This window comes from Bubalus bubalis, chromosome 10, assembly GCF_019923935.1.
Source record: "Bubalus bubalis isolate 160015118507 breed Murrah chromosome 10, NDDB_SH_1, whole genome shotgun sequence".
Taxonomy (NCBI): Eukaryota; Metazoa; Chordata; class Mammalia; order Artiodactyla; family Bovidae; genus Bubalus; species Bubalus bubalis.
In genome coordinates, this window is record NC_059166.1 from 34839083 (window position 1) to 34857298 (window position 18216).

At 38.6% G+C, this 18216-nt stretch overlaps 1 protein-coding gene across 3 annotated transcripts in view; it reads right to left on the minus strand.

Moving 5' to 3' along the window:
* The window catches only part of AKAP7 (A-kinase anchoring protein 7), a 125416-nt gene that overhangs the window by 84832 nt on the left and 22368 nt on the right, over positions 1–18216 (minus strand). For all 3 annotated transcript variants that reach the window (XM_044924225.2, XM_006046296.4, XM_025294531.3), the window contains exons 4-5: positions 17330–17466; positions 11381–11541 (exon numbers count right to left, since the gene is read on the minus strand). In XM_044924225.2, coding sequence (XP_044780160.1) covers positions 11381–11541; positions 17330–17466 — 298 coding nt within the window. The remainder of the gene's footprint in view (positions 1–11380; positions 11542–17329; positions 17467–18216) is intronic.

Consider the following 18216-nt stretch of genomic DNA (forward strand, 5'->3'; position numbering starts at 1 on the left):
CATGGTAAATAAGACCTTCAGATTGTATTCTCAGAATGGTAGAAAATTTTGAGTGTTTTAAGCAAGGGAAATTTATGTACGATAGTGACTTTCTTTACTCAGCTATATTTCAGCTGGAAAATACATGTCTTCCTGGCAGGAGAAACTGAGGCTTGGGAGACTCAAAGTGCTCCTCTCTTTCCCTGGGGCTGTATTAGTTGAAGAGAAGACAGCTAAACGGGGTGTCAGAGTGTTTAGAGCAGGGGGACATGTACCAGGCTTGGGGGTTTTTTAATATTTTATTTATTAGCTGTGCCAGGTCTTGGTTGCAGCCTGCGGGATAGTCAGTCTTCATTGGAGCACGTGGAATCTTTGGTTACAGCATGCAAATTCTTGGTTGTGGCATGAGAGATCTAGTTCCCTAACCAAGGATGGAATCCCGGCCTTCTGCACTGAGAGCACGGCATCTTAACCACTGGACAACCAGGCAAGTCCCCAGGCTTGGTTTTTTAAGCTGGAGCCTTCCTTGTCCCCATATATAGTTATTTTCTGTAACTATTCTTGGGTACACGAGATTTCACTCTATTGCTCATAAACTCATAAACTCAGTGGAGCTGTCTGAGGGCCCTTTCCACCCTTACGCTACTCTTGAACACAAAGAAAAGGCAGAATTCCCCGAGGCCAAGGCGGAATGGATAAGAATACTGTACAACCATCTATCACACAGCATCATCCTAGCTTCACCTCCACCCTGAGGGCACAGGGAATTCTGGCTTTGCTGCATCTGTGGACATGTCTCAGAAACAAAGCACAGGTCACTCCTGCTCTCAGCCGTGTGTGACTTTGTTGTTTCATTCATAGGATGATGGAGGGACAAGAATTCACACTCTAGTTTGGCCTCTAACTCTCTTCTTCATCCAAACGAGAAAATCTTGGGGCAGGAAAAAACACCATTATGCTTAGTTGCTGAAACCTCAAAGTCCTTTCTCTATTGTTTCTGCTGTATTCTCTCTTCTGAACACATTAAGTGCCACTGCTTAGAGGGAGGCTAGGCATAAAAGCTAGGGAAGAAGAAACACACAGATAAAAATTCAATAGTTCAAAATACTATTTCACTGCATTTTCAAAATCTTACTTTGTTATTTTGTCTAATATCTACCAAATGCTATTGTGTGCTACATATGATGTTTTGATCACACTTTGTAAATCTGAGGCATGTCCTAAAAACCCTTCACTGCAACTCACTGCCACCATGATTTTTCCCGTCTCTTCTACGGTGATAAAAAAGGTTAAGCAATAGATCATTAAAATACCAAGAAAACATTAATTCTTAGCTGAAACCAACAGATAACAGTTTTAGCTGAGTTAAGCAGGAAAGGAATTTATAATAATAACACTGGGAGGACTAAAGTTCCAGGCTGGAAGGCCAGGAAGCCAAGATGTCCCCTGTTATAGTCCAGAGACACCACAACCTCTCCCAGCTGGCATTACTGAAGCCCGCACGCACACGTGCGCGCACACACACACACACACACACACACAGACACAAAGGGCGAGAACCCTGCCACCTGTCTTTGACAGTGACGACTCCACCTATCCCCAGAATGGATTCTGCACAGTACTTATTTTTGCTCAAGTTGCTAGCTTCTGACTCAAAGTCTGGGCCAAAGCAAGATGATGTAGAACCAACAAAGCAAAACCTGTGAAAGAAGGTATGTGACATGACAGTGCAGGAAGAGTTTAGATGCTGGGCAGCCTAAACAAAAGATGGCGGTCCAGCACACACATGTCTTAAAGAAAACTGTATTTATAACAATCACGGGTGTGCCTTGGAGATTCCGACAGTTCAGTTCCAAACCACCAAAATAAAGCGAATATCATGATAGAGTCACACCAATTTGAAGGGACGTATACCTGATGCTCGGAGGGATTGGGGGCAGGAGGAGAGGGGATGACAGAGGATGAGATGGCTGGATGGCATCACCGACTCAATGGACATGAGTTTGAGTGAACTCCAGGAGTTGGTGATGGACAGGGAGGCCTGGTGTGCTGATTCATGGGGTCACAAAGAGTTGGACACGACTGAGCTACTGAACTGAACTGATACCCACTCCAGTACTCTTGCCTAGAAAATCCCATGGATGGAGGAGCCTGGTGCAGGCTACTGTCCATGGGGTCGCAAAGAGTTGGACGACTGAGCGATTTCACTTGGATTTCACTTCATTGCTAAAAACGGGTAACCGCCATCTGAGCCCTCAGTAAGTAGTAATTTCTTTGCTGGTGAAGGGTCTTGCTATGAAGTTGATGGCTGTTGACTGATCAGGGTGGTGGCTGCTGAAGATTGGGGAGGCTGTGACAATTACTTAAATAAGAATGAAATCTGCCATATTGATTAACTCTTCCTTTCACTTGAACTCTTAGAGGCCACTGTAGGATTATTAACTGGCTTAATTTGAATATTACTCTGTTCAAGCAACAGGGAGGCCCAAAGAGTGAGTGAGAGATGGGGAAACGGCCAGTGAGTAGTCAGAACACACACATTTATTCAGTTGGCTGCCTTGTATGGGTGTGGTTCATCGCACCCTGAAGGTCACTGACCACAGGTTACTATAACAAATATAATAATGAAAAGTTTGAAATATTGAGAGAATTATCAAAATGTGACATACAGACACTAAGTGAGCAAACGTTGGAAAAGTGTCACTGATAGACTTGCTCTACACAAGGTCACCACCGACCTTCAATTTGTAAAGCAAACAAAAACAAGGCCAGAGCACGTGAAACACAATAAAATGAAGAGCAATAAAATGAAGGGTGCCTGTACTGTTATAATTAACTTATCATCTTTTAGTTCCTATAAATTGCTTTTGTTGTTTAGTCACTATGTCCAACAGTTTTGCGACCGCATAGACTGTAGCCCGCCAGGTTCCTCTGTCCATGGGATTCTCCAGGCAAGAATACTGGAGGGGTTGCCATTTCCTCCTCCAGGGGATCTTCTCAACCCAGGGATCGAACCCAGCTCTCCTGCACTGCAGGAGGATTCTTCACCACTGAGCCACCAGGGAAGCCGTCATATAAATTACAAACAGGTGTATCTTTTCTCAACTACCCTATCACATAACAGCTTTGATCCTCTCTCTTCTGACATATTCTCAACTGTTTTAAATAGAACTAAAAAATTTTTAATAAAACAATAATAAATACTTAAAATCAAAGCATTAAACTGAATATTATAAAACTCATTATTTTTATTGCTCAAAAATAGTCAAACATTGGCAATGTCTTAGGGTTTAATATATTCCATGATGGACAAACTTACTAAACTCCCAAAATTTGACTAAAGAGACTAGAGATGAGGGCATATTTTCTAAGTCTTCAAGTATTTGAAGAATTACCACATAGAAGAACTTCAGATGGCAGATTAGCAACATGTTCAAACCAGCCTTCAAAACAGAAATGGCATGAAGGTGTAAAAGGTAAAATTTACTTGTTCAGTTAGTTACTGAGCAGCTCCCACATTTGTCAGGTACATAATGTCCTGAAGACAGCAAGCATGTCCCTGCTTTCATGGAGCTTACAGTCTCAGGGGACAGATTTTAGCCCAATAAAGAGAAAGACTTAATGCTAAGAATTATCAAAAAATATAAGAGCTACAAGGAAAAACTACAAGAAATGCAGGGATTTGTTAACAGAAATCAAAACAGTAGGCATTTGTATGGTTCATTAACTCTCTATATTCATTGTTACATATTATTTTATTCATATATCATTATGTGCGATTGATTCTAAAGAAACAAAATTTTCTAAATTATTGGCTTCAGTAACATCAAATTTTGACTCAACAGTTCTCATTATTCACTGGACCTTGATGGGTATCTATTCACAATACTGGCTTAAATACTTGTCACAAAGCACATTTCATTTCTATTAATGTGTTTTTTTCAACAGTATATTCTCTACAAGGATGGAAATAACAGGGGGAAATGGCACCTTCATTTGGCATTTTTGATACTTCTTAGTATTGATTTTATATTCCTAATAGTATAATCTATTGCTTAGCCAGAGTACTGGGTAATAGTTTTAGAAATATTATTCTTGAGATCAGAAAAGCTTTTGCTAGTGTTGAAAACCACATGTCATTTTTCATTTATGTTAACTCATATTCCAGAAGAGAGGTTTATGAATATTTTAAGAAATTGTTCGATTCCTCCTAGTAACACAGACATTCCTTCAATCACTAAATAGAAAAGCACATAGCAAATACATCAGATATCCTTCAAAATCAGCTAAAAATGCTCCCTGAATAATATAATTCACCTCAGCTAAAGAAGCAAATTGTCAGAGGAACAAGTTTTTAACGTGTATTTTAAACACAAGGAAACTTTGCTATATAAGAGAACAGCAAAATGAATAATAAAGATACTTTTGTAATCCTAAGTAATACCATTTCATCTGGTTTTTTTTTTTATGTTTTGCATTTATTCAATTCCTTTCCCACTGAAACGAAGCAGTGTAGCTGGAGCACAGTGAGCAAAAAAGAGAGAACCACAGTTAAGACAGGAGACTTCAGCCGGAGACCAGAACACCAGGACACCATGGGCTGAAGCGAGGAGTCTGGGAAGTTGTAATGAACAGCCCTACCTGATTTAAGGTCTCAGAGTAGTTCTGGCAGATGAAGAGTCAAAGATTTCGCTATGCTTATAATCTGCTGGAATGAAATATTGGAGGCCACTGTCAAAGAAAGCAAGGAATCTCAAGACAAGTAGTAGTTGTAATGGCAGTAGTAGGGATAATTATTATTATTTTTTACTAATGATAATAGCTACCATCTTATTTAACATTGTACATGTGCCAAACACTATACCAAAGCACTTCACATATGTTATCTTGTTTTGAGAATAGTTACAATTATGTTCATTCTACAAATAAGGAAATTAAGTAAGGAATTAGATATTTTGGTTAAAGTCACTCAGCTGATCACTGCTAAGGCTGCATTGGGGAAAAGTTGGGAGGTGGGGGCGGCAGTCAGCTCTGACTGACTCCACAGCTCACTTTGAGCCAGGATGGCTGGATGGCTGTGCTCACAGAGTTACAGCAAGAGAGGGAACGAAGCCTTCAGTGAACAAGAGGAAATATTCAGACAACTGCAGAAAGGAGAGGGAGAGGGTGACAAAACCTGACACCATGAAACACCAATAAGAAAAGGCCTCTGTGTGAGGGCAAAACAGAAAAAGCAAGAGAACTAAGAGAAAGTGGGTGACATCTCTGGGTTCCATGTTGCAAAGCATTTGGTGAAACAAGGAAGCTATGATCTCGACTAGAGCTGGGCTTCAGCTTAGGCAGGAAGGTGCTTCCACAAGCTGGTTAGGAGTCCCCTTGTTAATTTACAGTGTAACAGACGAGCAAAGTGACTAAGAACAGAGGATCTGGTGACAGTGGCAAGACAGCTGAAGGAGGTCAAAAGGTGCAAACTTTCACTTCTTAAAAAAATAAGCACTGAAGATGTAATATACAGCATAGTGCCTATAGTTAACAATAGTGTCTTACATATCTGAAGGCTACTAAAAGAGTAAATCTTACACATTCTCATCACAAGAAAAAAAAATTTGTAACTTTGTGTGCTGATGGATGTTAACTATGCTTATTATGGTGATCGTTTTGCAATATATACAAATACCAAATCATTACACTGAACACCAGAAAAAAATATAATGTTATATATCAATTGTACCTCAATTTTTTAAAAAAGCCTAACAACAAGAGAACAGTAAAATAAATTATGATGCAACAGAAAATTATATAACCAGTAAAAGGAATACTTTTGGAGACTTTCATAACAGTGATAATGATAGTGAACATTTCTTAATTGAGCATTTATTCTGTACCAAATATTGTTCCTTATGTGTATCGCATATCACACATACACTATAATAAATAATAATAACAATTTAAAAATAGAACATGGAATCTGGAGCCAGATTGCTTGGATTTGAGTCCTGGCTCTATCACTTACTAACAAATTATTTAGCCTCTCTGTGTCTCAGTGTCCCTACTGAACAATGGGGGTAATGATAATCATCCCTGTCTCATAAGAGTTGTTAAGATTAAAAGAATTAACATTTGTAAGATGATTAGAATAAAGCCCCACACAATCCATTTAAGTATCTGATTGAAAATCAAGTAAAATAAAAGATATAGGGGATCAGAATATGCCCCCCAGAAATACGCCACTTGGGCATAAGGCATACTTTGAGTAGAGACAAAGAGAATCCATAGCTGCATAAAGAAACTTGCCCCAAGCTTCCCTTGTCTGAACAAAAGCAGACACTTGTGAAAAATGAGGACTACCAAAAATCCTCTCTCGTGGGGAATTCCTACTGCCAAAGTGGACCTGTGCAAACAAACCTTTCTCCACTGGAGTTCCCACCCTACACATTCACTTCCTCACAGTCTGCCACCCATGAAAGCTTAGAACCCTTTTCCTTTGTCTTGTCACTTCTCTACAAACTTATTGTTCTTCTGTTAAGATGCCATTTAAGCCCACATTCTAGCCACCCCACTGAGTTCCTCTTCATTGTGGTTTCTCCCACAGGATGTGTACTGGACACATTAATAAACTTTGCTGTTTTTCCCTTGCTAATCTGTTGTCAGTCTAAGCCTACAGGGTTCCTTGGGAAGAAGCTAGGAGGGCAGAAAGAAAAACAATTTCCCCCTCTATGGGACAATAGAAACGGTAAAAAGAGAGATGAAAGGGGAGAATTAGGCGGATGTGTGCCTGGGGGCCTGCACAGAGGCAGGGCGTGTGACCGAGGCTCTGATGGTCCTCTAGGAAGCATGTCTGTGATTCAGACATTCTGGTTGAGAAAAAGAGCTCATCTTTGCTTAGTTCTAAATGAGGTGCAGCTAGGGTGTTCTGATGTGTCTGAAGACAGCTTACTTAGCCCAGGCCATTCAACAGAACGGTCAGCAGGGCCACTGGGATGTCCACCTGCCTGTAGTGGTTAGAAGTCCAAGTCCCCAGCACCTGAACAGATACTCTACAAGGAGAAGCACAGGGCATATACTCTCCATCTTTTGGGGGACATGATAGTCATAATAAGAGAAAGAGTAATGTTCAAGTGAACATCCTAAAAAACTTTCATTTTTCCTTTTATGAGATAAATGCACTTGGAATCTTTTATCATGCTAACCAAGCACTCTTTTCTCATTTAAAAAAAAAGATTTGCAAGAACTATTATAATCCAGGCAGGCTAAACTTTTAGCAATCTCTCAATCTAACATACTTTTTAACAAAATTACATTTCATGAAAAAAAATGAATGAAATCATCACATATTCATTTCTATGCAAAAAGCTTTCACTGCAATTTCATCACGGTAAAATGTGCAGAAATGACGTATAAATGCAAAATTTTCAATACCTTCTTAGCTGTATGAGCTATTATGTACTGCTAGGAAAAGAGAAGGTACTGTTTTATTCTGGAAAAACAGGATCATTCAAGGTCAAGGTAGGAAACTGAGACACACAGCCTTGGATGCCTAAATCTTACCAGCTCCCTCAAGTGGCTAACACCATAAGGCTACTTATACACGATGTACAAAGATAGCCGTGGTCTCTTCAGCCCATCTGCATCTACCAAAAACATCTAGTAGTACTAGTAGCTCATCAATTCAGACTTTACTAGTTCAAAATGCATAATAACTTTCTTTAATTTTATATATTAATTCTAAATTACTCTTTATCTTATAATTTTTCAATAATGAGTTCAAATATTAGTATCTAAAATTCAGTCTTTTTTCATACCAACTGTATAGTTTGAATTTTAAGATTTTGTTTCCTTTAACTTAAAAACTGAAAAACTCCTTGAAAATTACATAAATCAGACTATTCATGAACTATAATTTTCACTATTTTTCAAGTTAATTTTACTTCATAATATGGACTTCTTTATCAAACTTTAATAATTAAATATATATTCTTTAAAAATTTTCCTGCTTTATATTAGGTCAAACTAGGTCTGCCTCCATTATGCTGAACAAGTAAGATTTTAATATACTGGTATAAGCATATATTAATATATATATATATATAGTTTATATCAATTTCTAAGAAATGTATTACCATGGTCAATAGAATATATTCTTCTGAAAGTTGTAATATATTTGAATAAATAGTTTATAAAATATGACACAAAACAAATGTGACATTATTTTACTGATCTTATTGGACTAAAGCAATATTAATACTGAGGCAGTCTTTAAAAAATAAATTTAATGAAGTAAAATACTGACCAAAATTCCACATACTGAACATCTGGACATTATACAAATTGAGGCTGCAACTAAACTGCAATGGAATTTTCCATATACATATTCAAATATTTAGATTCCTTAAACTGCATAAAAGGGGGGCTTCCCTGATAGCTCAGTTGGTTAAGAATCTGCATGCAATGCAGGAGACCCCAGTATGATTTCTGGGTCAGGAAGATCCACTGGAGAAGGGACAGGCTACAAACTCCAGTATTCTTGCGTTTCCCTTGCGGCTCAGCTGGTAAAGAAAGTGAAAGTGAAAGTCGCTCAGTCGTGTCCGACTCTTTGCAACCCGAAGGACTATACAGCCCATGGAATTCTCTAGGCCAGAATACTGGAGTGGGTAGCCTTTCCCTTCTCCAGGGGATCTTCCCATCCCAGGGATGGAACCCAGGTTTCCCGCATTGCCAGTGGATTCTTTACCAGCTAAGCCACAAGGAAAGCCCCAGCTGGTAAAGAATCCGCCGGCAATGCGGGAAACCTGGGTTCCATCCCTGGGTTGGGAAGATCCCCTGGAGAAGAGAAAGGCTACCTACTCCAGCATTCTGGCCTGGAGAACCCCATGGACTATACTATACAGTCCATGGGGTCACAAACAGACACAACTGAGCAACTTTCACTTTCAAACTGCATAAAAAGTATAATCGAAAGCAACAGCGCAGTTTACAAAAAAAAAAGCTAAAAGCAATTGATTATATGAAGGAGACAGAGTGTTATTCTCCCTCCATTTTCCATTTCTTGTAATGTTTTGTTTAAATGTTTAGAAAACTGTACATATTTTTAAGAAACAGTCTCTGGCATCTAGAAGGGAATTACAGGGGCAGTGGCCTTTTCTAAAATGACAAGCCAACACTCTTGGGCTCATAGTCACACGAAAGTTGGCGAGATTTCACATTCCTCTGCACACAATGGATCTTTCATCAATACTGGAAACTGCTTTTATGAGACTATGTGCTAAGAATGGATGGAATTCTCAATGTTGCAAGCACCCATTGAATTATTTAAAAGAACAATGAATGAATGACTAATTAGAAATGTGTCTTGAGCTCAGAGATATTTATATTACAAAAAGAAAGACCTGAATCTAGCATTCTCTCCAGAGCAGTTCAGGAGGAATACCTAAGTCTGTTCAGTGGAAGGCATGGGTTCCCAAATGCTTTGCCATCAAAACTGTTGGAGTTGCCTTCTCCTTGGCCAACTGATGATTTTAAGTCCTACCTGACTCATATTGTTTAACTGCTTGCTTGTTACTTATATATATTTTGCTCCACAAAAGAAAAACTTAACAATGAAATGAAATCTGACCCTCATGCCTACCTCCTCCCAAAAACAGGTGCAATTTTGAATGGGCAACTATATAAAGACAGTATGATATTGAGTTTTTCTAAAAAGTATGTCTCAAAAGATCACATACAATATGATATCCTTTTTACTGAATATAAGGTTAAAGCTGATTAAAAATACACATATAATTTAGGAAAATACAAAGAAATAATAAACTCTGACTTCAGGATGATGGTTAGCTTAAATGAAGGAACGCCAAAGGACAGATTGATGAGAAGGACAATGTGGTGAGATTACTACCAAGGTTCTCACTTGTGTTTTAGGTGGTGGATTCCCAGATGATATTATTTTAAGACAGATAGATAGACAAAAATAAACCCAGCATGGAGCAATGATCAGAGAGTGTTATAAATTAAGGATTACTGAACCTGAAATGGGATGACATGAAATGATCTGACATGAGAGGAAAAAATAAAAATTTTTTACAGTACATACATGAATACCCAAACTATGATCTCTGGTTCATCTCAAAAAAGCACTCTTCCAGGTTTTATAATTTTCTGCTTCTATTTCCCTAGAAAGCTGACTGCCAAAGAATTGATGCTTTCAAACTATGATGTTGGAGAAGACTCTTGAGAATCTCTTGGACAGAAAGGAAATCAAACCAGTCAATCCTAAAGGAAATCAACCCTGAATATTCATTGGAAGGACTGATGCTGAAGCTGAAGCTCCAATACTTTGGCCACCTGATGCAAAGAGCCCACTCACTGGAAAAGACCCTGAGGCTGGGAAAGACAGAAGGCAGGAGAAGAAGATGACAGAGGACAAGATGGTTAGATGGCATCACCAACTCGATGAACATGAGTTTAAGCGAGCTCTGGAAGATGGTGAAGGGCAGGGAAGCCTGATGTGCTGCAGTCCATGGGGCTGCAGATTAGGACATGACTGAAAGACTGAACAACAACAAACTTCCCCAACATTTTCAACTGTGCTGCACAAAGCAGCATGTTCTCCAATGGATGTTAGATCTACCACCACCAACGGGCCTTCTGCTTAGACAGTGGTACCTAAACAGCAAGGAAAAAAGGTAGCACAGAGGGAAATATCACTGATTCATCTACTGACTCTCCCAAATGGGGCTGGCAATCCCCACAAGCTTCTGAACAGGCAATTGGTGTTTCTAATTAACTCATTCAATATTTACTTAATGCCAGCTATATGTCATGATAAGCACTGGATCCTTCAGACTTATGATTAGGATGCTGCTGCTGCTAAGTCACTTCAGTCGTATCCGACTCTGTGCGACCCCAGAGACGGCAGCCCACCAGGCTCCCCTGTCCTTGGGATTCTCCAGGCAAGAACACTGGAGTGTGTTGCCATTTCCTTCTCCAATGCATGAAAGTGAAAAGAGAAAGTGAAGTCGCTCAGTCCTATCTGACTCTTAGCGATCCCATGGACTGTAGCCTACCAGGCTCCTCCATCCATGGGATTTTCCAGGCAAGAGTACTGGAGTGGGGTGCCAGTCCTAACAAATACTTGAGTCCAGTCCATCATCTTCCAGAATCAACATATTGCCCAGAGTCAAAGGATCAAGATACAGTAACTGTTTTGGCCTTTTATTTACACAAGCAAATATCTACTTATCTACACAAGCAAATGCTGAAGTAGGTCACTCATAAAGTGAGGCTACATTGCCCCCCCTCCCCCAACAAAGTTGAAAGATGTCGAATCTCTATTATAAGAATTGGGAGAAAAAAATTTCTTTTTCAACAATGAGATTTCATGTAAGTATATCACTGTTTGTTTTACCTGCTATCTCCAAAAGTGAGTTTATGTGATCTCCTTCTGCCAGCTTCACAAATCCAACCTGATTTCCGAAAGTGTCAACCCCTTCAAAGGGCAAAGTCAAAGGTTTTCCTTGGAGGATTTCTTCTACAAATGGTTTTAATTCCAAAAGAGCATCAATACCACTGGCAAGAGACAATATATATTTTTAGTAATATAATAAGTAGTAAAATATACAAAACCAAACGAGAAAAGAGTTTTAGATAAATTAATTTTTGTATTTGTACTAATTATTTTAATGCTCAGAATACCTTCAAAATCAAATCCATATGATCAAAATAAAACTAATATTAATTTTAAACAAAATTTATATAAGTGAATTAATCTTTACCTAATTGCAATTTATTTTATATTAAAGATACAAAAGAAGATGTTATGTTATAGTTTACCAAAAGGTTTTAAACCAAGGAAATAGTGCATGCACAACTAAAGAAAAAAAATATTGACAATATATTGCAGAAAAACCTAATACCTACAAAAGTTTAAACCAGATTATGTGAAAGTTCAAGGTTCTTGTTAAAAGTACTACTATTTACATAGTATTTACTATCTGTGAAGCACTTTACTAAAACTTAAAATATATTATCTCTTTAAAATATAACAGCCTCCATAATAAGATAATTAATTAGACTTGACCAAAGCACAAGTTTACAACTACAGTGACATAAATTTGCTGTATACGTTTAGTCTATCTGATTAAAGGGCTATTCTGTGTTTCAAATGCACTGTTTTTTCTTTATAAAAATAAAAGTTTACTATATTAGTGAATTAGACATTATCAGGTTTGGAATATTTTGAAAATTAAGATCAATTATTTCCATACTAAGAGGATTTTAGTACATGGACTTTATAATGAGAAAAAAACTAAAATCTCACTAGAGGGCAGCAATCACTCAAGAAAGAAAGAAAGAAAGACATTTTACATTATGGAGAGGGGTTTAAAATACCCTTCTGGTGAACCACCTTAATTTAAATTATCTTGATCAGCAATTTGTTCATCAATAGTAATAAGATGTCAAACGTGTGAAAAGAAACTTAGACATTTTTCTAGATGTTTCATATTTCTACATTAGCTTTAAGTTTTTAACTGATTTTCATCCACAGTTTCCATACTGGGTCTCACTTCTCTGTCAAACAATATATAATACTTCAAAACAGCTTTAGAAATGTCAACATTTCTCACTGGACCTCCAAATTCACATCCGAAATCCAATCTTTCCTGACTGTATTTATGTTCATCCAAAAAGACACGCTGCTACTGCAGTATTATCTTCACCATGGGTTGAATTCAAGCATGTGAAACAGAACAGCTACTCTGGCTCATCTTCCATAAATCAGGGGATGAATATCAGGATACTCACTTTAAATATAACTCTATAGCAAAGCAGGCCATCCTAAAGCTCATGAGTTTTCAGAAACAGTGAATTCTACATTCCATTTTTCTTTAAAGAAATATAAATGATCCAAATTCAGTCCCGTTTTTCCACTCTGTAGTAATATAAACCAATAAATTTATCCTAATGAGATGTCACTGGTCACAGAGTGAAAATGAGTCACAGTGCCTCTTGGTAAATATCACTGACTTTAAAATTCTTTTAAATAGAGTATCTTTTCAAGAACTGTTTATGGAAAGATTTCTTTGTAGTAAACTAAACAGAATATAAGTATGTAGGAAACAGAATTCTGAAACTAGAATTCAGACCCAAAGGTTGTACTCAGAACAAAAATAGGACAGCCATATTTTCAAATCAGTATCTGGATTAATATATTTCTATTTCTTTCTTCTGCACTGTGAAGACACAAAGTGTGCCATCTACCTGAAGAAATTCATTACATTAAAAAAAAAATGTTTCTACACACTCCTTATCTGACCCATTGATCAGTACTTTATATTAAATACCTAAAATACGATACTAGACTTTGAAAAGTAAGGATATAGAACAAGAAACTGACAATACGGATGTCTAGCATATTATACTGTATGGGATGAAAGATAAAATTAAAAGATTAGGGACTCAGAAAACCCTTCACATAATCAATGTCTTGCAGAAAACCCAATCAGTTTCACTCACTATGGAAAGTGAAAGTGAAGTCACTCAGTCGTGTCTGACTCTGCGACCCCATGGACTGTAGCCTACCAGGCTCCTCCATCCATGGGATTTTCCAGGCAAGAATACTGGAGTGGGGTGCCATTGCCTTCTCCAGGAGATTTTCCAGATCCAGGGATTGAACCCAGGTTTCCTGCATTGTAGGCAATCGCTTCACTCACTCTACAGCTACCCAAAATGAAGCCACACCTTGAATCTCATCATCTTAAGTGTCATCTTAAAAGTTGACACTTCAGTCACAAACACTTACTTCCCTCGTTCCCCAAACTAGAAGCAAATCTTCTGGCCTTTGAAATTCCATTAATATTTTATACTTTATGAAACACACCACTTTTTTTACATTTTTCTATTACAGTTTTTTGGATCCATATGACCCAGTCAACTATAATGTATAATACATGAGCACAAGATCCATTCATGATTTATCTTTATTTCCTCCAAAGCACTTAGTTCAGTATCTTATATGTGGTTGACAAACAATATTGGTTGAACTGCAAAATACTATCTTGTCTGTATAGTAAACTTCAAATATTTCTTAATTTTTCATTGCAACTTAGTCAAAAATAATTAATTGCTAAGTTGCAAGTATCTGGTCATCATTTTCTAGCAGAGCTACAACTCCCAGTACTATAAAGTAGCACAAGGATGTGACTTCAATTCCTCAAATACCAAGCAGACTTGCTAACCATTTAATTTTTTACACAAAATTGAAATTTGCAAACACATATTGTAAACACAGGGCTAAATGACTCAGATTGTCACTATGCTCTGGACAGTAACTCTTCAACAAATGATACCACGGTTTAGGGCAAGACAGTGCTTCCTAGTTCAGGACTGTTCCATGTACTGACTGCAGATGGTTTAGTAACACTGACCCCTGTGCATAAAATGCCCATGGCACTCCTTAATTTTGGTGACAACCAAAATCAACCCCCTTCCCAAATAATTCTAAAAGTCTCCTAGAGAAGGCAGTCCTACCTCCAATGAGAAATGTAGACATTATAATATATTGAGAACATACACCCGCACCCCAACCCAACTGCATAGCACTTAACAGTATTTCTAGCTAATTATGTGTTCATCAGTAGAGGCCACTGAGTTACATGCTGCTGCTGCTCAAGTAGCTTCAGTCATGTCCAACTCTGTGCCACCCCATAGACAGCAGCCCACCAAGCTCCTCTGTCCCTGGGATTCTCCAGGTAAGAACACTGGAGTGGATTGCCATTTCCTTCTCCAATGCATGCTAAGTCACTTCAGTCATGACCAACTCTGTGCGATCCCATAGACGGCAGCCCACCAGGCTCCACTGTCCACAGAATTCTCTAGGCAAGAACACTGGCGTGGGTTGCCATTTCCTTCTCCAACTGAGTTACATATAGGAGGCCATTCATACTTGCAGCAGACTCATCTCTTCCACCTCTTTCATGAACTTGTGCTCATCTTCTCCCTCCTATCTCCATCCCACCCCCTCCCTCAATCACACTCCATGGAACAATAATAAAGAAAACCAACTAGTTCTGGTTTCTCGGCTGACCAGCATTCACTTAATTCCTAGAACTCTCAGCTTCTTCATATGCATAAGAAAGATGACCTTTCTGTGTGGCCAGACTCACAACACTTGTTAAGGAAATAAAATAATACTTGTTTGGGAAATAGAGGCTGACGAGCAGAGACTGAAATATATATACATGCCATGGCCAAGACCCATTTTTAATAATAGAGCTAAAACTTAAATTTATCAATCAATGGTAACTCAGTCTTCTTTGGTTTAAAAAGGCCTCTTTGGGGTACAATTATTCTTTAACTCAAACTTCCTTTCAGGATTGCTTTTCCCTTTCCTCTCCCCTCCTCCTTCCCAGGGAACCCAGCATACTTTTGTATAAAGATTGAAGAAGGTCTTTGGTTTGCTTGCTGTTTGGGTTCTCAGACCGATTCAGGGGCTTGGTCTGGTCATATCCCCAGGTACCCTTCGCTGGTGTCCACGAAAAACGACGTGTCCCTCCTGGGCACTGCACTGGCAGGCCCTGCCGAAGTATGAGACCTCTGCAGGGGCCTCTGATCAGGAAACATGGATACCTGGCATTGCCACTGTCCCTCATCCTACCCCTACTGATCCACCGATTCTCTGTGAACTTCCAAGTCTACCTACCAGGAAACAAGGAAATTTCTGGATTCATCTATTAATATATACCCTGATAGGCAAAGGGGACATGAAGGAACTACCTGAGGTCTCTGTGTTAGAAATCTCCCTCGACGCTAACCTCCTGGCTGTGTGGAAGCACATGCTTCTTTGAGGTCCCCCAGGGAAGAAGGAATTCTTCCTCCAGACTGCCTTCGGATTTGAGACTCTACTAAATCAATTCTCACCCAGGTCTCCAGTCTGGCAAACTGCCTTGTAGATTTGAAATTTGCCAGCCCCCACAATCACCTGAGCTAATTCCTTAAAATAAATCTCTACATATAGCTACAGTGTACATATAGATACATGAATATATCTATATATACAAATGAAGACCCATCCTACTAGGTCTGTTTCCCTGGGGAACCCTGACTCGTCCACCATTCTAACATACAGAGTGCCACCCATTTTCTCCTGGGCTTGCATCTTCTTGCGTCGATTTTCTCTGACTTCTTTTAAGAGCATCAGAGTATTTCTTTTTTTTCTTCTGATTGGCAAAGCAAACAGTGAACGTGAGTTAAGTAAAACCTTCCGGTCCTCTCTGTAATTGTATCTGCTCTTGGGTGGAGCACATCGGGACAGATGAGAAGACTGATCCCTAAAAATATGCAGTTCTACTATTTAAAAGATATCACCACTAGAATCATAATTTGACTATATATTTTGAGTTACTACTTTATTCTTTTCTCCCTTATATTTCCCCTTTCCTTCACGCCCTCCCCATCCAAGTCTTATTATTCATTCCCTCAGGAGACTATATGTCAGGGTAGAAAACAGAAGTAAGCTGTAACCTGTAATTCTGACTTTGGCTATCCAAAGAGCTTAAGCTTGAGCTTAATACAGAGAGCAACACAGAACAAGGGGCGCTCATTCCAACAGTGTCCCAGAGAAGTGGAGGATGAGCAAGGTTTCTCCACTGTGGGCTGGAAAACAGCAATCAAAGACTCATACTCAACTTGTGTGGCACAATTCTGAGTTTGGGGGTGCAGAGTATACAGTATTCTAGTAATGGGGTGGGAGTGAGACTGAAACTGTCCACTGATCTAGTAAATGACAGCTCTAATAGCTAATAATATTAAGTGCCTACTATGCGCCAGGCCCTATACTAAGAGTGTTTACATGTGTCAGTACTATTATTTTCTCCATTTACTTAAAAAATGATTTGCCCAAAATTGAACAGCTTATTAAGACACGGTTCCAGAATCTTTACCTGGAATCCTAACCCAAATGGTCAGACGCCATAGTGCTTATATAATTAACATGGACAAAATAACTGCATAACCAATGCATCTGATAACAATAACACAGTTCAAAAGTATAGATTAGGGGCAATTCCCTGGTGGTCCAGTGGTTAGGGCTCTGCACTTCCACTCCAGGGTACAAAGGTTCAATCCCTGGTTGGGGAACTAGGATCCCACAAGCCATGTGTCACAGCGGAAAAAAAAAAAAAAATACAGATTAGGAAGAATATTGTACAGCTAATTCTGTACATTGGCTTGTTGATTGCAACAAATTATAACAAAGAATGTTTCTTTAGAATTTCAATGCCTCTTTGGGTTCTGTTATGTTTACTCATATTAAAGTAATAACTTGGAAAACAATATTCCAGAAAGATGTAGTACTCACATGTTTACGTCATCTTCATTCAATAACTGCATCACTAGTAGGGTAATATGAAAGGAGCCATCACTGCTCATTGCTCTGGCCAGTTGCTCATCTTGTCGTATTATTGCATTTTGCAGGATCTTAATTCTTTTTGTAATCTAATCACACACAGACAAAACAGAGATTAGGTAAGCAACATTTCCTTACAGCAACATTTAAATTGAGAAGAAAATAAGTAACGATTAAAATGAGAACACTGTCAGGATGTTCAATCAAATCATGCTTGTCTACCTATCCTTAAATATCCTGGAGGGATAACTTGGAAAGTTTAATGGGATGTATAAACGTTTTAAAAATTACACAATGCTTGTCCATCTTAAGAGCATAGCCCAACATCCTTCTTTTACAGACTGGGTCCCTGACTGAGTGGAAAAACTCAATGGCTATGTATCTTTTCAGAACCTTATCCTTGGAATATACAGTATGACTCACTATCATTATGATCCTTCCTAAAAATAAAAGCTTTATTCTTGCCACAGAAAGGTCAAATCAGCAGACAACATTCCATTTCTGCTGGCAGTAATATTTATTTGTCTCCAAATGAATGTGTCTGAGAACCCATTCTTCATGGCCTTTAAGATCTTTCAGGACAGCAATAATTCAACAGGAATGACTACTGTCATTTCCCCAGACATGTGAGGCGGGGCATAACCATGGTGAGAGCTGCATAGAAGGCTAAACGCATATGTTTACAAAACTGGATCCAAGCAAAATTCTTGTACAAAAACTGTATCTTTATCCAAGCAAAATCCTTGGTCCCTCATCAGCTCACCCCTCTCAACCTACTGAGAACAAAGAGGAATGATGACTTTTCCCTCCTCTATTTCCAGCTAGAGACAATGCTGTGT